Source organism: Brienomyrus brachyistius, chromosome 13 (assembly GCF_023856365.1).
Source record: "Brienomyrus brachyistius isolate T26 chromosome 13, BBRACH_0.4, whole genome shotgun sequence".
NCBI lineage: Eukaryota > Metazoa > Chordata > Actinopteri > Osteoglossiformes > Mormyridae > Brienomyrus > Brienomyrus brachyistius.
Window position 1 is genome coordinate 11,618,649 of NC_064545.1, and position 21,182 is coordinate 11,639,830.

General features: G+C 43.5%; 1 protein-coding gene across 1 annotated transcript; it reads right to left on the reverse strand.

Moving 5' to 3' along the window:
- Positions 1-3: 3 nt before the first annotated feature.
- LOC125706796 (isocitrate dehydrogenase [NADP], mitochondrial-like) lies at positions 4-21,173 on the reverse strand. The gene is given in 15 exon segments (XM_048973631.1): positions 4-408; positions 1,002-1,094; positions 1,500-1,597; positions 2,543-2,655; positions 3,144-3,295; positions 3,459-3,595; positions 4,976-5,119; positions 5,244-5,404; positions 5,495-5,660; positions 8,194-8,285; positions 13,544-13,769; positions 20,003-20,167; positions 20,169-20,234; positions 20,323-20,568; positions 20,898-21,173. Coding segments are annotated over 15 exon segments (2,088 nt in total). The 5' UTR covers positions 21,042-21,173; the 3' UTR covers positions 4-323.
- Between the last annotated feature and the right edge of the window lie 9 nt (positions 21,174-21,182).

Here is a 21,182-nt window from a genome sequence, read left to right on the forward strand (position 1 = left end):
ACCAAGTCATGAATGTTTTATTTGTCTAGCTTGTCATGGCCCTTCAAGTTTGTTGTGGCGAGATATTAAATTACATACAATATTGGAGTACAGTACTTCATATTACAAAAATATACCCTGGGAGGTTGAGAGGCAGAGGTGTAAGTGAACATCACATCGTACAGTTGCTACATGGCACCTCGAGGCTTTCCATACTCAAACTAACCTTCCCATCAGGCAGCTGGAGGTGGTTTCTATGACCTTTTAATGCTTAAAAATGAGGTACAAAACAAAAGGATAGCGACAGCCCATCATCCTCCGGCTCCCAGCCTCCCTGCTCCTCTTCACTTCCCGAGGGCTTTGTCCAGGTTGGTCTTGATGGCATCCAGGAAGTCTGTAGTATTGACGTAGTGCTCATTGAGCTTGCAGCTGTGGGGAGGAAGGCAGAGGAAAGCAGTGTAAGGAAACGCCTTTGAACATGCCGCTGACCATGAAGGACTTCAGACATTCCCCTTCAGGCCTGTGCGGCACTCATATTCTCCTTTGGGGTACATTAACTTTACTTCCTGTGAAATACTTCAGCTTGTAGAATAAAAACATATGGGCCCTTTCTGTCAAAGTGTACTGTATGACCTTGATGTGGAAAAGATGCTACTGTGGCATCCAAATGCCACCTTAGCAGAGCTAATATGAATACCTGCAAATAAACTGGGTAATCCTCTAGGACTACAATGCAGCACTAAAGCCTCTTAGGTTAAGCAGCTTTTATGTGGTCTCGGCCCTAGTTTGTACAAAGCCAAGGCTCAGTTTTGATGGTGCTGGTATACTTGGTGGGAGGATGTGTGCAGTCACTCTCCATTTTAATGCAGTTCTCTTTGGCTTACACTAGTCAGTGACTGATAGCACAGTCCCTCCAGCCAGGGTGGGTTTTTGAAGACTCCGTTCTCCCAACCACACAATAGCAATGTGCATGTGACCATTTTCTACGTGCATTTGTCTCTCACGTTTGGTTTAAGACTTACTTAGCGAGGCCATGGATGCATCCGGCAAGGTCCTTGGTCATAACTCCACTTTCCACAGTCTCAACACACACCTTCTCCAGGGTCTGAGAGAACCTGTCCAAGACACAGTAGACCATGAGTCCAAACGGGAGGACGACTCATCCACACCAAATGCAACATCAAGGAGCTTCACTGTCTCCAGTTAACTCTCTTCCTCAACAGCAGGAATCAAATGAACTAAGATTTCATTCATGAGCTACACTGTAATGTGTTTGCTGGTCTTTCCACTGGTCTCCTTTTTAAAATGGCTTTTAAAATCCTTTTCATTCACCAATATGTAAAAGCTGAAAGTACACAGTATGCCTGTATGAGTGATGTAACTACTGTGGCAATCTTTAAACCAGGCAAGCCAAATTGCACTCAAGGTTTACTTTATGATGATATTATACCCCAGAACAAGCTCAAGCCTGAAATGTCATTAGCTCAGTCGAGTTGCAGCCACACAAAGTATCCACTAACTTGATCAGGTCAGTGTTTCCATCCAGCTTGCCACGATGCTCCAGCCCCCTGGTCCAGGCGAAGATGCTGGCGATGGGGTTGGTGCTGGTTGGCCTGCCCTGGAGGAGAACAGGATATCATGAGGTTCCATTACCAACCCATGTGTTTATTTACAAGTCAGGTCCTCAGAAGACCTTAGGTGGCAGGGTGTTTAATCCAGGCCTGGGAAGTTTGTATGTTGTATGGTGGGCTCTGCTGGTGAGGTCAGGTTGGGGAGCATGTGCTGATGCTCCATTTGCCACACCCACCACATGGCAAGCCACCTCAGGATCACGGCTGGCACCGCCCCCCCCCTCTTCCCCAGGTAGACACACAGTCCAGTTCCACCCTCTGCAAGTGACCATCCATCTGCTGCAACCAGGTGTTACATGGGCGTCCCCTCGGCCTGGTCCAGCTACATGGGTCCTCGGCAATGAAGATCCCGTGAGCCGGATCACCCTCAGGGTGACTGCATGGCCGTAGTGCCATAACTGACACTCCCTCACAATTCAGGTAATGTGCCTCATTCGGGACTCCTCTAGCAACCGCTCACTCAACACAGTCAAACCAGCAGGACCCAAGGATTCTCAGAAGAGACACAGTACCGTAGGAGTCCAGTCTAAGTCTCACTGGATAACGTCCATGTCTCTCACCCACACAACAAAACAGGGAGAACCAGGACTCTAAAAGCCTGGACCTTCGTCCTCTTGCAAAGATATCAGGATCGCCACAATTGCCCTGCACTTAATACGTTCCTGTTTGAATGAATGATTTCAGTGGCTTTTCCAGGTTAAGTGATTGGGGGGAGAATATGTTTAGTTAATCAATCACTGGGAATATGGCCATGATGATGACTCTCACAAGAAGCATGTGAGACAAATCCAGAGTCATGTTCTTCACGCACGATTGACTCTCATACTACATCCTCTTCTAGCAACTAGTGGAAGCCTTGGTGTGTGAAGGCCGTGCCTCCTGTTCTACAGCCTTTGTGTGAAAGTCATAATGGATGTGTGCTCATCCCCTACCTTCTGGTGCTCGCGGTAATGCCGGGTCACTGTGCCGTGGGCAGCCTCTGCCTCGATGGTCTTCCCGTCGGGACACACCAGCACTGAGGTCATCAGGCCCAGGGAGCCGAAGCCTGCAGGCAAAGGCCGTGTACATCAGAGTTTAGCTCTCCAACCACTGAGGTAGACATCCATCCATTTTCTGTGCTGCTTGTTCTATATTCATAACTGCACTCCAACTCTATGGGGATGATGCAAAGAATAGGCCAGGATGGGGTGCCCCCCCACCGTCACACACATCATTCATGCACTTACTAAATTCCTGTAACTCCAATTAACCTCAGCATGTTTTTGGACTTGGGAGGGGGGGGAACAGAGTACCTGGATGAAACCCCACAACAACACAGGGCGAACATGCAAATTCCACATGCACACGGAGCTAGGGTGGAGCAAGTCACTGCACCTCCATGTTGCCCCTAAGCTAGAAATCCTAGTAGACATTTCCCACAATTCAGCAAAACAGAAGGGACAGATAACATCTAACAGACCATTGCGCTGCGGGGAAGTGATCATTCACACAATGTCTTTCACAGAAAGGGGGGTGTGAGTCACCGTCGCTCACCCTGAGCTAGGATGTCCGACTGCACATCTCCATCATAGTTCTTGCAGGCCCACACAAAGGCCCCGGAGGACTTCAGCACCTGGGCCACCATGTCGTCAATGAGCCGATGCTCATACCAGATCTTCAGCTTGTCAAACTCAGCCTTGTAGTTCCTGACGGCAGAAAAGAAAGTTTTTTTTTTTCTTTCTTTTTTACTTAAAACGCAACTGATAAGAATAAGTTAATAGGGTGACTCATTCTGCCTAAGCTGGCCAGAGATAGTGATTCTGTCTTTTCTCCCTTTCATCTGCTCCAGCAAATATTCAAGGAACTCACTTCTCAAAGATCTCCTGGAAGATGTCCTTAAAGCGACCGTCATAGGCCTTCAGGATGGTGTTCTTTGTGCTCATGTAGAGGGGCCACTTCTTCTGAATGGCATACTGGAAACAGCTGTGTGCAAAGCCAGTGATGGACTGTAGGGGGCACAAGAGGTCCCACTCAGAGCATGTTCACACACAGGCGGAGCAGAATGAAAGCAGACAAAAGGCGCATACAATTCACATCACCGTTGCCAGACAGACAAAAGGGGATGGGGGGAAGGTAATGTTTACTCTGTTTGGAGCATGCCCAGTACAAGCACCTGAGGACTCTGTGCCATGACCTTAAACTAACAGACAGCATGACAACCTCTGGTTGCACAAACCAAAGGGTCGATCCCCAGCGCCAAAACAAACAGCCACACCACACCCTGTGCAGCAGGGAGGTCATACTTACTATGTCCCCCCCCCAACCACCCCATCAAAATATTTCAAAGCAAGAACAATGTTCCTTACTGCATTCTGGCAGGCTTTAGTCATCAGAGGCATTACTGGTATTACAAACTTCAAAGTCATGTGCCCAGATTAAAATACGTTTGCTTAATACTGTTTCCTGACAACAAAACTTCCTGAACAAACATAACGCACATATGTTTGCAGCCATCACAGCCATGCAGTTCTGAAGACGCCCATCTGCACTTTGTGGACCATTCTGTTACCGAAACCCTGCCTCACAGACTTCTGAGACCGTTTCGATTTTTAGATCAGACTCAGGCTTAGCTGGTGTACATTCCTACCACCAGGAGCAGAACATGAACCACCATGAATCTGTCCAGAATAAAAAGGCAGCTGAACAGCAAGCTAACCAATAAAATGAAAAGTTACAAAGTTCACTAAGGCTTACGCTTGGAGTTGCATGCTGTGACTTACATCATAATGGCAGATATTCACTACAATTACAAGATAATATTTACAATTCATCAACATTCAAAGATAGCAGCACCAAAGCTAAAGCCATAACTACTAAAATAATGGAGATGATTTTCCGAAGTGGAGGACGAGGGATTTCGTCGACTTCACTCATTCACCAATTAGAAAGGTCACATCATGTTTTTAATTCATTATTATATCTATCTTTGATCAATAAATCTATCTATGACAATAACAGATTGAAAAATATTATGATGTCATTCCACTAATCTAACAGTTTCACTGCTAGGAACATATTACATTACCATTTCAGATCATCATTTTGCAACCAAACAATAATCATTTTCTTTAACCACAGACAAGACTTAAGAAAACACACTGCTTGACATTCCTACAGAAATCATATTTCATCTTTGCTTGTTTGGGTCCGACAAGTTCTCAGCAAAGCAATACCACAGTGAGCTGATCCCAGAAGTAAAGGTTCTGCTTGTTAAATTTGGCCCAAGCTGCCATTCACTGTAAGTCTATTCCAAAGCGAAGGCAACATTACTCTCTGTTCTGGGTTCCAGGAGACATACATACATACACACACACACACACACTTGCCTCATCAGTGTTGTACATCCCCATGCCGCAGCCCCCACCAGGGAAGTCAAACACCTCCCATTCTTTCGCTTTGCTCCCGTCTGAGGGAGAGAACACCATCTTGAATTTTCCTGGCTGATTCACCACAAAGTCTGTTGCTTTGTACTGTCAGAGAGAATAACGGAACAACAGAGTGCAAAATAAAATATCTGCGCCACCTCATCAAAAAGGGTTTGAAGGATAATCATTAAAAGACTCAAAAAAAAAGCAAGAAAATGCTAGAACATGCCTGGTCACCAAAAGCATGTCTGCCAATGGTGATGGGCTGGGTCCAACCAGGAACCAGGCGGGGAATGTTCTTGCAAATGATAGGCTCACGGAAGACCGTGCCACCCAGAATGTTCCGGATGGTTCCATTGGGGCTTTTCCACATTTTCTTCAGCTTGAACTCTAATGGGAAATGGAAGACAGATTTCTGACCTTGCTGCAGTCAAATTTCTAAAGCTACTCGACTATTAAGGAGACCCTTTCTAAACATACCCTCAACTCTGGCCTCATCGGGGGTGATGGTAGCACATTTTACGGCGACGTTGTACTTCTTGGTTGCTATGGCTGAGTCGATGGTAACCTGGTCGTCCGTTTGGTCGCGGTAAGGCAGACCCAAGTCAAAATACTTCAGCTCCACATCAACATTGGTCAGGATGAGCTGTTGGGCAAAAAAACCTTTGTTAGAATACTTTGTCTAAATATAACCATGCATCATTAACAGTGGATCATATACACAAAAACTAGTTGGTGTCAGAATGACACTAATGTATTCCCCAGAAAGCCCTGTCACCCCCTCCCCTCCCCATCTAATCCATACCCCTCCTAACACCCCCCAACCTCTACTTTCTCTAGCCCCAATACACACTCTCTCCACCTCTCCAAAAAAAATCTTTATTAAGAGCCAAACTCTGTGCGACTTGTGCCAACGTAATTAGATTCACCACATCTGCGTCTGTCCTGTCGTGTGCCACCACTATGTAGCGCTGCTTCAATTTTGGTGCAATTTGTCTCGCAATTTTATCAGTTCCGGATCTTCTCCCGTACCATGTGCTGCAAAGTTTGAAAACGAGTTTTGTTTCTGTAGCAGCGGAAGACCAGTCTCAAAGCGACATATTCCCCATCCGGGAAAAGCAATGAATAATTATCGAATGGCATATGTATGTTTCAGGTACACTGATTACAAGTGAAATGAGTTTGTGGATATTTCCACAAATGTTTCCTATCAAACGGTCAAAGTTTTTTTTTTTTAGCAGGTGAAGGAATGCTTCTGTAAGGGGAAAAAGACGGAACAATCATGTTACACATCCTTTAAATGCCAATGTATCATGTCAAGAACCATTTCCATGTGAAAGTGCGCTAATTCTAAAAAAACGTCTGACAAAGTACTGTGCAAAAAAGCACCACCCGTAGGTTGTTAAAAGGAACTTCAGTGAAGCAACACAGTTTCTGCTTCACAAAACTACTTCAGTGTCTTTCTCATCAGCTTGTATTTAGTAGCTGGAAAGTTATGGACTGTGATGTGTTGTAAAACCCACCAGGTGAAGCAGGACCTCATCTAGTCTTTCCAATTATACGCACTCTTGTGTGTTCCCGACCCAAAAATGACACGTTTAACCATTTAGAACGTGACTTCAGCCATAAGGCAAGACCAATTCACTTGCTAATATTCTTTTTAGGTTTTGATCAAAAGCCTTGATATACTGTGAAGGAAAGAGCCAAGAGATCTTATACAATAAGGCAATAATTGACTTGTAAATACTGTTCTTATGGATTCTAGCTAATCCTGTGTACATACAGTAAATAATATCCATTTTATGTTCCGATTATTTTATTGCGAAAAAGGCATATGTCAGTCGCACAATTAAATTTTTTTGGGGGAAATATGAAGATTGAAACTGTGGGATTGTTCTGAATTGAAAATAAAATGCAGTGTCCCATTTGAACCATTATAAGATGCGATTTCTCCTGTATTTTTATACCACCATGGACCTGGAGGGGGTCTTCATGCTGAAACTGGCAACCATAATGAGGGTCGATAGTTTGACTGACAATAGCGTGTCCCCAGTTAGCCAAACACCACAACATGGTGACGAAACACCATGACTTTCTGAAAACACTGATAAATGCAGTTTCTTTCATGGGTGGACAGGAGCTGGCCTTTAGGGACAGGGTGACACAGACAACAATGAAAAATATGGGGAGTTTACAGATGTACTTTTCCGCTATGACGATGTTCTGGGTTGCGTTGGTGTGCTTGTGTTGCACACGTAACATTGAGCAAAACAGTAATGTAAAGCTATGTAGCCTACTCATATTAATCAAGTAATTCCCATCATTTCACTTGCATTTCAGGACATGGGACACCAGTTGCAAACTGTTAAAACATTTTCTGAACAGCAGTTCAGGGATATTGGCTAAATAGGACTACAGCAGATTGAAATTAACAACCAACTGAAAATGTTTACAGTGTAATGAATATTTAAATATTTACTATAATAGTTACAGTTGTGACTAATATATTATCAGGTCTGAAATTATACTGGAAGGGGGTCATTATAGAGTTTACTTCACCTATAATTTTGGTCAGCAGCCGGCACTGCTAACAAAACAGTTAATCGGAATAGTCAAAGGAAGAAATGAATGTACTACAGAGGCCTGTCACTGAGGGGGTTGTTTCACACTGCTGGCCACACCAGCGACGAGTCCCACTGTCCTGCCATAGAGCCTGAGAACAGTTCCTCTAAGGTGCCTTTACTACCAGTCATTTCCACGAAGGCCTTTTTACTCAATAAGTCATTGTAATGTTATGCCGGCTCCTAAAACCGGTTACAGAAGCGTGACTTCCCCCTGGGCGCACATGCAGGCGGGTTTCATTCTGACGATGCTTACCGCTGTTTTCTGATATGCTCTTGGTTAAGTAATCAGGTCAGTCAATTGCATGCTTACATTGTTTTGGATACCAGTAAACACACACACACACACACCCATTTAACTGTATACTCAACAAACATGATCATCTAGGACCTTCAGCAGTATGAAGAAAAAGCGACATTTAATTGGTTGGCTGGGGGAATGGAGGAGGGTCTTTGCTGAGACTCCGAGTCAGAGCACCATCAGTTCAGTTCGTGGATATCAGCTGCAAGACTACAAGCTGCAGACCTGAACTGCGATCACCCAGACCCCCTCAGCACCTTCTCCTTGATGAACTCCCAGATGATGCGTGTCATTTCGTCCCCATCCATCTCCACCACGGGCTGGGTCACCTTGATGCGCCGGTCAGCATCTGCGGGGGGTGGGGGGTGGGAGTGTAGTTACATCACTGTTGCTTCTGAGAGACAGTAAGAAAATCCATACTTACAAATGCTGCTGACCTTTTTATAGCAGTCGATTATACTGGCATGCTAGCTAGCCAAAGGCCACTGTCGCATTCCATAACACTATGGTCAAAAAATGTCTTTGGGCATTCATAAACAGCAATGTCTCGACGTGAAAGTAGATATTGGCAAAATAAAATAATGAGTGCTACATACTAAGACAGGCTAAATCTTCTTTGGTCACGGTATTGGGGGGACTGAGACTAGGACTGGGACTGGGACTGGAGCCTAGCATGCCCACGCATCCTGCAAGGAAGGCCAGCGCTGGTTAATGTCCCCGAGTTACGTGATTAAAAGCCTTTAAAAAACCAAACAAGATTCACTCAGTGAAAACTGAACAGAAGCAGAGCAGTGATGACAGCCCTAGGATTAAATTGATCTCATCCAATGACAGAGCACAGAGGGACACAAACAGGAAGCAGAAGTGAAAGGCTTCCTGTGAGGGCGGCCCAGCTTACCGCCCGTGGCCACGGGGAAGCAAGGCAGCTCATTTCTATTCCACACACAACGCTGGCGGTGAACAAGCCTCTGGGGGCGGGCACCCCCAGCAAGCAGAGCGAACGACAGCGGCAAAGCTAAATCCGGCACCTTCCGCCGGCAGGCGCACAAGGAGGGCGAGAATTTAATCATACCACAGCCCCCTTCAAGAAAATCAGCTTAACTTCATTTTATACAAACAGCCAACATTATAAAAGGTTTCACCTTAGCCGACCTTGTACCCTTGTGTTATGGCTGTATATCTGCAGAACCGCTTTGGCCTTCTGCTCCTCAGTCATTCAGCAGGTGTCTCCTCCTCAAACAGGAGGGAGGAAGACATGCAACTTGTTCCTCAAATCTGTTTAGTGCCTTGGTGTCACGGAGCCCTTAAAGCTAACCCCGCCCCCCACCGGCACTCTGTCACTTACAGAAGCTCAGTGTGAATGAGTTGCGTAACCAACTCTGCTCAGCCAATGAGGTTGCAGAGCAGGAGAGGGTAACCTCTTTCTCAGCCACTCTGAAGAAGGGGGCCCAGCACATTGACCCAGTTCTGGGATGGGGGCCAGGCAGGTGACATGGAGCTTCCCAGTCATTGGCAGAAACACCCCAGGGCAGGTTGGGTACGCAGCTTTGGAGTTCACCTTTACTAATAATAGTACTGCCTTGTGCTACATGCAGTGACCTCTTCACCTACTCTACATGACGTCCATTCCTATCTGTGAGATCAAATCAACAGCTGAGAAACCAGCACAAACTCTGTGAAAATCGAGTTTCCCAGTGGTCTGCATATTACCGGTTCATGTTTACCTTTCACAGTCCTAGATTTGAGTTGTGTGCTTCATTCACAGCTCGGTCAGTTTGCGTAACCTTGACGCACCACGTTAAACCTCTACTAATTCCTTACGTAGCCAACACTGCATCACAGAGAAGCAGTTATGTGCTAATTGACTTCAGGGGGCCTTAATGAAATGTGACAGTGTGCCGTCGAAGAGCTCGTTCAAACATGTCAGGAGCGGATCGAAAGGCATGCGGATCTCAAAGTGCGCCGCTAATGGCGATCAGCATTCGAAAGAGCGGGGAAGCAGGGTGTTTATGCGCTTGATGCAGCGGAAGCCTGTAACACGCACACGCATGCAGCTGTACCCGTAACTCGGGTCTGGGCCTCTAAGCGCCGGAAGCTTGGCTTCTCACACGGCAATCGCCCCCACGCCCCCACCCACAAGGTCAGCTTCACTCACCCGCCTGCCTGATAATCCTGCATTAGCATTTGATGCCGCTTCAGAAACAAAAGCAGGAATTTCATAGGGCAGCTAGTCACAGCCATGCCGGACTGGCATATAGCGGCACTGTACCAGGACAGACCGCAGGAAATGCACCCATTACATTTCAAATAAATCAAATGCTATATATAAATGAAGTAGCAAAAGATGTTTCCCATTACTTTTTTGGGGGGAGGGGGGGGGGGGCAGGCATTCAAATATATCCATGCTGGAAAATTCTTTCAATAGCTGAGCAATTCTTTCAATAGCATCCACTGAGGATAAGGGGGCATTCAGTTAGTTAACTTAAACTTCCATGTTTTTAAGTTGCTATCAAAAGTCTTTATAGTGAATCTGTAAATATATCAAATACAAGCACAATACCATGAGGTGAAGTATAGCAATAGTATAGATATTTTTAATGTAGTGGGAAAACAAAAGTATTAAGACAGACTTTCAGTAGTTTTAGAGACACTAAATATCATGTGATTGCCGTGTTGATGGGTCCCGACAGAAGCTTAAAAAAAACGGGTTTATAGTTTTCTGACAGAAGCCTCTAGCACAGCACTGTAAGGGCTTGGTAAGGCTGACAATTACGTGACACTAATGTTCTAATGAATGTTAGCAGTAACATTTTACAGTCATGATAAGCCAAGGAGGGAACGGGCATCACGCACAGGAAGGGAATTATGGTGGTAATTATTGACGTGGGGGAGATAGTGATATCTTAAGATTTCCCAGTTTTAAGATTATGGAAATTATATTTAAAATACTGTAGTGCTAAGACAGTTTTTACAAATTATATTAAATGTACTTTTTTAATGTATAGAAAAAGGTTACTGAAAGTTATCGAAGTCATTTTAGCTTAACTATGGATGATGTTCAACCCTCAACAGGGTGTGAAATGACGGCATCTTTACTAACATAGCAAATACTCACATTTCAGCTGTAGTCTTTAAATTGGCGCAATGAAAAGGTGTCGACGGAACAAGGTCAGTGATGTGGGAGCTCCGCACTGAGCATGCCCACCACATAATTACTCTAGTCACCTGGACTTCTACTATCAACACACTGCGCTAATCTTGGCCTGCTGACTGTCATCTTATTTGTCCTAAGCACGAAAAGCTTTAATCAGATGAATGTCATGAGATGTTCAAAGCTTAAGGAATGATGTCGACCTCATGCACCTAAATAACAAAAATGCTGCAAACACTCCTGCAGTATTATTGATTACCAATACCTCTGTAACCGTATTCTCTCTAAAACTTTAATTAGCAGATTTCACGTTAACTTGACACGGCACAAAAAATATGGTATTTACACTATTACTTATTAATTAATACCACAGATTAAGTCTTAGTTCCATACTGATCTTATGTCAATTCAATAACATCATTAATGAATTGGGACATGTTTTATCTCAAACAGTTACTATATTTGTTACTATATCTGTTCTGTAAACCTTTGGGAACTACTGAAGGAACAAGTAATGAATAACACAAGCTAAATACTTCTCATGTTTGTACATAATTAATGCATCTTTTATCTCAAGTAGCAACTATATTTGTTCATTATTTGCTCATAATCTGTACATCAGTAGTCAAGTGTTAACTATTTCACTTAGGGAGGTTTGGCGTTCAAATATTAAAATTTCAATCAAGTGGAACTGAAGTATCTAAATGATATCAGTAAATGTTCAGTTCTCCTAAAGGCTTGGTTTGCGCAACCTGTCCTATCACGTGGTGGGGCTGGTGCCATGCATTTCATTGTGGAATAAAGCCAAAAAACAATCAGAAACCGCAGGAGGTGTGGATCGTGGCTACCACCACTAATAAATCCTGAAACCCAAAATCATATAAATGACAGAGGAGCTCATGCACCACAGGGGAAAACCCTGTGACCTTTAACCCATTAATGAGGAGTCGCGGGGGAAAAAAACGAACGCTGACTGCGGTGAAGGGAATAATCTCCATTTATCTTTATCATACTTCCAGCACTTAAAAAAACAATAATCAATAAACTACTAACTGCTGAAAACGGACTTACAAATTTAGTTCATTAAATCTATTTTCAAAAATGGCACATCGCGTATGGTTTGTATACCTTATATATAAACAAGGTTTCCGGCTACAAATATACAGGTATTTAATTGAAATTGTAGTTATTGTACTGCATTCCAGCATGCGTACACGTCCTTAGGCAGAGCTGCAGCGCCATTCACAAAATTATCACTGAATGACCTTGACGGCAGCGCTCGCCACACACCGCCTGTTTGCACAATGAAAACGGCTCCGATAGTGAGAAGCGAGAGCAAGTCGAGCCCCGAATCAATGTCAAAAAACATATAACTGCTGCCAAGTACCACGGAGATTATGACCGGTCTTATTGATCATTCAATGACCGGGTGTCAAGTAGTGGCGAAAAACCTGGCTAAACCTCCCTCGCCGACAAAAGGCCAACGTTTCCGCTTTCTTAAGAATTTCACTTGCGGCTACAATTTCAGATATTTAGATATCGGATTTTACAAACCGACTGACATAAATCGTGGTTATTTAGTATAACCTACATGCGACCGTTAAATGTCTAAGGTTTGCCTCATTCTGCGCAAATACTGAGGGGAAACTGCGATATTTCTCATAGCCTATTTCCATATGTAACGTCATGGCCGGCAAAGACGTAAGATTCGGGACTGTAAACGGCGGATAAGCTGTCAATCTGTCATCTGAACGCGTATCCGGGAGCAATGGAAGTTCAGGGGAAACTGAACGCGATCAGAGAAGTTAACAATGGAGATGGAGTATCCTCCATAGCCAGCCTTCGGGGCTTTTTCAACGAGGTCTCGGCGACTATCTTCGGCAGCCTACACTTTACTTTCATTATCCATTTATGCCGAACTTATAGATTTCACAGATTGAAGTCATCCGTGATCTATGTGATGGACAATTTTTTTTATGTATTATCAACTACAAAGAGCGAGTTTTCCTGCCGGTACATACGCCGGTCTCCCTCGATCAAACAAAGAAGCAGAGTCGGTCCCCGGGACTCTGCGGGACTCAGCAGATCCTATTTAAACGGAGAGCTGGAGATACAATCGTCCCCCCCCCCCAGTTGCCCAGCAACTTGACGTTATTGCAACCAGGTATTAATTATGCGGAAAAAGCAGATACAAGAAACAAGGGCGTTATATTAAAACGCATTTTTAACATCGCATAAGAGTCACTCCCGGTGGTTAAATTGCCGAACAGGCATTATAATAAAATAATAGAACAAATCCGGTACCGAGATGTTTCTTCTTTGAAATTTTCATTCAATATTATAATAGTGGGTATTACATAAAAGACATCGCGCTCTGTCCCAGTTCATTTTGGCTGCCTATAAATAACTCGAGATCCCACATCGCAAAAATGAGGACGATCATCGAGGAAACTCACAGCTCCTCTTCTGGAGGCTCTGGCAGGACGTGGCGGGCGCAAGCACGACGGGGTTTTTAGAAACGGCCGCGGCGGACCGAGCGAGAGAACTGAGGACCTTCAGATAGCTTGCCATCTTTCGCTGAGATGAGTGGTAGCTGCAAGCCGGGATGCACTCCGAAAGCAGAAGGGCCGAGTCTGCAGTGCCGCGCAGCAATATGTAAAGCGCCTCCCCTAAGCAACGCGTCTAGCCTACGTCAGCGTCCAATTAAAGGCGCGGAAGACCGTTGTTTAACGCGACAAGTGCTCATCGCATTTCGCTTAGGCAATCAGGGGCGAGTGCGCTGGCTGCTCCAAGGCGCACGTCCTACGTGACTTTCACTGGCAAATTTTCGTGTGGCGTGTCCGACCGAGAATCCTCAACAGCGTATCTTGCGGAAAATCCGCCGTGTTTTCGTAGCGAACCAATTTGCCTATTTGTTACAAAAGCTCTAAACCGCACAAAAACATATTTGCTCCAAATGAGCCTTCCCACATCAGTGTGTGAAAAACAACGTTGCGGTTGTAATAAATTGTAATGAATGATGGCGGCGAGCAGTTACAGCCCCAGAAATAATTCTGTCACATTCTGTCCCTCCACCCGCGAGTAATCTTCTAAATTTATCCGCGGATGGTATCCATACTGGGAGAAACGGTGGGAAGCAGAGGGTCATGTGGGAGAGTTTAATTATGGAGGCGAAGCAGCGGCAGTCTTTCACTGCTCTATCTCTGCAGCAGTGTCTTCACAAGGGCAAAGATGCATAGTTGAGTGCATGCGTCCAGGGACGAGTTAAAGAGCAAAATGCAATACCAAGGGCTGCTTGTGAATATTGTTTGACGGATATGCTTGTGACAAAGGAGAGATGGCGGTTTCTTATTCCCAGATAACTGTTTTTCTTTTCTTTTTTCTCCAGATGGGTTTGTGTCGTTTACCAATAGCGTATGAAAAATATGCATGCAATGGAATTATCTTAAATCTGTAAAATTTACATCTGTGTAGCACAGTTACGAGTTTCACCTTCCTTCGTGTAAGAGTAAACAGGCAGCTTCAGCTCAGATTCAGCAAAGTGGTACTGTACATAAAATGTCACGTGTTTCACTGTTCTGAAAAAAAAATGCAATTGACAGATACATGATATCTGCAATATCTGCAATAATCTGCAATAACAACGAGGTGAATTTTCATTCTGCTATGGTTTTATGCAGATGTTTAGTTTTGGTTATCTCTAGTCTTCGGAACGAAAGTTATTTTGCGTTGTAATTTAATATATTTCCCTTTAGTTAGTTAGAATGTTCCTGGATATCGTAACATTTATAGACTAGTTTAATATAGAGAATAAACTTTCAGAAGTTTCTAAAATAGTCCTGTTCTCCTATTATTGCTTATTACATTTACACACACGTGTTCCACAAAGTGGATAATTATGTCTAGTAATTAAACGCCTAGTGGAAGTTTAGTGTAACAGACGGCGGCTGGAGGCGCCAGACGTACGAAGAGGGCGCACAGTCCGTAATAAAAATATACTTATATCTGTCCTGCCAAAGCAAAGTTTGATTACATGCGTTACCCACAATATCTAAACATATATGACATCGTGATCAAAGCAGGTATTAAGCAGTAAAAGGTTTGACAAAAATTAGACATGTGAGTATGCTGCGAACATGTGAATTGAAACAGAGATCGTCAGAATTATTTCAGGATGTAGGCAGGGAAGTAACAAAAAAATCTTAAAAACACTTACAGGACAGAAGTCTAGTCTAGATACCTTTCCCAAAACTGCCTTGGCAGTACTATTCGTGAAATCAATTGAACTTGAATATCACATTCAGTGACTGCAGGATTCTTCCTGCTTTCAGCTGAGTATAACATCTTAATGGAATTTTCCAGATATAATGACCTAGCAAAGTAGGCATTACTGTAATCCATCCATCGTGTATCCTGCACCCCGGGGGCAGGTACCAGGCCACAGTGGAGTGCAGGCATCACTGAATGGGCAATTTAAAGGCACCAATTAGCCTAACCGCTGGGCTGTGACACAATGAGAAAGCCACACACAGACACACACTGGAGGCAGGATTCCAGCTAAGCAGCCCGGGAGGTGTGAGGCGACACCTACTAAAGCACCACACCACCCTCAGTTTAAAGTTATACCTATAAATGATTAAATAAGTTTCAAGTTGGTGTGTCTGAGCATAATATTATGCCCAAGGGGGGGGGGGGGCAGCGTTCACACAGAACCACTGCCATGTGAAGGCCTATTTTACCTTTACAAAATAATATATCTTGTACATTTTACTAATAAAATATTCTATTAGCATTAATTTGTTAGTCAAGTGTCTATCCACAGTATACTCGCTTGAGAGGAAAGCAGAAAACTTATATTACTTTTGTATGTAGCTGTGTTATGTACGGATATTTACGCGGAATGGTATTATTTTAGCAGCTAACCGAGACCAGCTCCACACTGGCCTACCCAGTCACAAGCTAAGTCACCCTGAGTCTAAGTGAGTCACTCTTCAAGCTGGTGTCACTCTTCAAGCTGGTGTCACTCTTCAGGCTGGTGTCACTCTTCAAGCTGGTATTCAGCATGTTTTAATGTTTTTTTTTTGGCAACTATTTGGCAAAAGTCATAATCTTCTGTGTCTCTCACTATATATATATATTACTGAAACCTAGTTTTTGTTTTTTTAAAGCAATTCTTAATACAAATACGATTCATAAGCCATATGTAGCATGTTTTTTTCTGTTTTTTAGTTGCATATTCTCATAGATTAGATACAGAAAGATTTAAAAGCCAACCAGACAGACAGACAGATAGATAGATAGATAGATAGACAGACAGACAGATAGATAGATAGATAGATAGATGGATAGATAGATAGATAGATAGATGGATGGATAGATAGATGGATAGATAGATAGATAGATAGATAGATAGATAGATAGATAGATGGATGGATGGATGGATTGTCTTTTAATGTCCAGTATTATTCTCACTTCCATCACTGTATGTTAAACTCTCATATGCGATTCAGTGATGGTGTCTGACCATTGAATGGTGATTTCCTACATATTCCTGCATTGCCTGTTACTTGTACACAAAAATGCCCCCTTATTTGCTGAAGCATTTCAGTGTCTGACTTTCAGACAGGCATGTGCTGTAGTGGAAGGCTATGGGGAATGCCATTTCCCTGCTCCATCAAGCAGTGCCTCTTCGCTAATGAATTCCCTTCGGACTATGAATAGCGATTTAGACTGACCAGGTTTCTTAGCCTTGGTCTCAGCTTGCCAGTGTACCGAGGATTTTGTTCCAGCAGAATTCTTAAATTAAGCAGAATTCAGTCACATACTCATCCAGGCTGGGAGCAGGTGGTGTTTAGTGGAAAGCTAATTGCTGGCTGGTCCACCTGGGTGATCTCAACGCGATCTGATAGGTCAGTCTTTCCCTTCATTTGCATAAAGCCTGGACAGTGACCGTGGCTTGAGGGCCTTAGCGGGTCCTCAGTCCCCTCCCCTTCCCTCTTAATGTTACCTCTCTAGGTCTGATCATCCAGTTACATTGCTTCTCCTACCACTACTACACTGCTGACATCCAGCTGAACTGACCTTCCCTCCTTACAACACCGCGATCTCGCTTTGGATCTCTGCATGCCTTACTGACACAGCAGTTTGTATGAGGGATCACCACCTCCATCTGAAAACCGAGCTTCTTGTTTTCCCAGCCAGCTCAACCATCCACCATGACATCAGTCTACAGCTTAGATCATCAACATTGTTTGCATTGGGGTCTACATGGAACTTGGGAGTAATGACCGATGACTAGCAACCCTGATCACATAGCAGTGATGTCCCAGTGTTGTAAGCTCACCCTATATAACATCAGTAAGATTGGGCCTTTTTTGTCTGAGTATGCAGCTCAGCTTCTAGTCAAAGCTCTTGTGATTTCATGACTCTTTACTGAGAGGGTTACTGACTTGGCTGCCAAATCACTGCAGATGATTCAAAATATGGCAGCTCGTGTGGTATTCAGTCAGTCAAAATGCTCTCTTGTCACACCTACTTGTTTCTTGGCATTTGGTCCCTATAGGCCAGGGGTAGGGAACCTGATCCATGGAGAGCCGGTGCGGGTTTTTGGGATGACCTCTCAGTCAGCCAATAATAAAGCAGCGATTCTCAACTCCAGTCCTTGGAATCCACTGTTATTGGCTGATTGAGAGGCCATCCCAAAAACCCGCACCGGCCCTCCATGGATCAGGTTCCCTACTCCTGCTATAAGCCCATGGATCAAGTTCAGGTCCTTGGTGCTGGCTTTCAGAGCCGTTAATGGATGGGCACCCATCCCCATCAAGATGCTCCTCAAGACTCACAACCCTTCTCACCTTCTTTTTAACAAAGCAGACCTGGACATCCTTCTATCATGTCAGACGTTTCACTGTAGATGTTTCTCATATGTGGTTATCTGATTGTGGATTGAGTTGTCAAGCTACATCCGATGATCAGATTCCCTTTCAAATTTCAAAAAATGTCCCAATATCTATTCTAGGAACATTAAACTAGCTGATACCACTTGATGTTCCTATGCTGGTCTCTTATGTTCTTGAATACTCTTAGTATTGCACTTTGTCTTTTGATTGTTAGGTTCTTACTATGTCTGAAATGTATTATAACTCATGAGAAATGTATTATAACTCATGCTCACATGTTACTTTCACTGGTACCTGGCCATTGACTGGAAACTCAGTCTAGGCACACATGTAGTTAACTGCCTGACAACCGTTAATATACTATTTGTTTCCCTTATACATTGCATTGAACAAATGTGTCTGCCAATTAAATATAAATGTGAATGCAACACAATGCCTGATGCAAAATTATAAGAGTTTTTCTACAGGTAAAGGTGAAAATATTTTTGTGAAAACGGTTGAGTAGACGTCGCAAATACATGTGGCTACTTCCCCCTGGTGGTTAATAAAGAAAATGCAGTATCGACACTTGTCGTAAGTGAAATGAATTCGTCACCATGTTAGAACCAAAGCAAAGTCTTCGTTTAACTGTAAACAAATAAAAACCAAAGGAATGTTTTAGCAACAGATGTAAATGTAAATAATACATTTTATTCTACAAAAAAGCCCTCATTTATCTAACCATAATTAAAAATATATGTGATCACTCCACCCTAATGGGATGGCACCCCATCATGGCTAATTACTTGCCTAGCAGCAAATCCCTTCCTGGACAAGGTTCGGACCCCCATGACCATTAATAGCACAAGTGGGTATAGATGGATGGATGGACGGAGATTGTGTGGCCTAATGACTTAATGAATCTGCCCATTCTCCTCCACATGCTCTCATTAACAAAGCGTTTCATACACCAAAACTACCACTGGCTCACTCACAACATCCTGCACACTCCCTGGACAGTGAAATGAATGTTTTTGAGATGCTGGAACCGCAATGTCACAAAGTCAGGGCCGGTCGATCTTACAGGCGACATCGGCAGCTGCCTTGGGTGTCATTGGGTGTCACCGTCCCTGCAGTGCCGGCATAGAACAGCTACGTGGCATGTGCTCTGCCTGCTTTATGTATTAAGTTGCAGTAGCAATCTTTGTTTGTAGAAGCCCAATAGTGATAACAAGTAGGTGCACTTAAAGTGGGAGCTGATCATGCATCTCCTTAGACTAATTTCAGCCAAGCATCTTCACTGAACCTTACACACATTACAGACATCCATGCTCTGCTATTCCTATTTTGGCTTTTTAAAATGTGCAATACAGCAAAGAAAAAAATGTTCTTAACCTTTTTCTTAAAAAGATTTTCCATGATGAGGAAACCAATTTACATACTTCTTAAATAATGACTGAAAAGGAGAAGGCAAAAAAATCGTTTTAATGAGGCATATCCAAAAATTGATTTGGTTTATTATTCTTGGTACCTCAATGGCAAGAAAACATACATGAAATGTCAACAGAAACCGAGAAAATTTCAAATAAGCAGGAAAATACAAGTTTAGTTTACAGTTGGGTTTGTACGGCCCGCTAAAGGGCCCCTTTTCAAACAGGAAACCGCAGCAGAACCTGAAATGTCCATTTATGTAACAGTGGAATATTTTCCCAAATACTGCAGAAATAAACATTCAACGCAAACTTAATTTCTAAACAATTGTGAAATAATGTCAATGAAAGGTCTAACATAAAACATAGAAACTTGAGTTCTCTGACTGAATTTAATAAAATATACAGTATAAAAATGTATTCTGTATATACAAAATGGATACATTTATATTCTCTTTTTCCATTTTTCAAGCGAGCAAAAATGCTCAATTTTAAAAACCAACCTAGTAATTAATAAATTATATTCTAAAGGCAAGTCGGGGGGGGGGGGGGGGGGGGGGGGGGACGGACGGACCACCATAAAATGGCTCGTTCATACTTGCACCTATGTACTAGCTGCTGCTCTTGATTTTTTCTCATTGAAGAAGCTTTTCAGCATGAGGACCTGGCCGATACTGACCACAACCAGAATGGCAGCCTCCCCCATCGACCAGTAGGACACACGTTCATGGAGATGCTCAGCTCGGGTCCGGTCCTGCGTTTCCCTCAGCCGGGTACCATGTTTGGGACTCGATCACCAACTTCAGCATCTCATGGATGGACAGGCAGGCGGATTCCATCTACAATTACACAAGTGAGATGGTCAGCTAAGAATAATCAAAAATGGTCCTCCCAGGCTCACTGTCGGGATAGACATGGGAACCAAACCTGGGTCAGGGCTGTAGCTCTGTTCATTTGTGGCAGGATGGGCTCTTCTTGACCCACTTGGAAATCCAGGTAGACGGTTTTATGGGAGAAGGTTGAGAACTCATTGCTGAAGCAAACCGTGTACACACCATTCCTTGTTGTGGTGTGAGAGAAGCTGTCATACTGCTTCTTCTTCTCCTGATACAGAATGCTGTTCGTCGGGTCTGTCACTGAACAGTCCACATCGTAATTCCCTCCGGCAATAACCTTAGTGCACAGAAATAACGAGAAACGTCTGGATTATAACAACATTTATTACTAAAGTAGAAGTCAGATGGTCTGTATTACAGCGTATTGTTAGCTAACTATACAGCCGTTAGGTACCAATACGCTGTAATACAGACCACCAGAACAGTCATGACGATGCTAGTTCAAAATACATATGTAAAACGTAACAATAAAATGATCAAGAAAGAGATGGGACATACGTTAACATTAAACTAGATTTTTATTTCCTCCATCATGCGGATGAGCGTGAGTTCTGCTATTACATGATACGTTTGTATTGCATCATAGTGAATAATGACTGTACTCACTTGAAAGTCAATGTCAAACTTAACTCCAGCGTCGATTTCCTCGTGGAAACACTGTTTATCGTTATCCGGCAATTCAAACGTCAGCTCTGTACCAAAACTCAAAGTGACAGACAGCATCAGACTGCACAGCGCAAGGGGCCGCATAGTGCACAGTAACGAACAAGAGAGTAATAAACACTTTATTTCACAAAATACCAAAACCTTTAAAAGTGATCAAGGAAAAACCCCCCTTTTTAATAATACCAAACGAAGCAGGGGAGCCTCGACCCCATACTCTGACGTGGC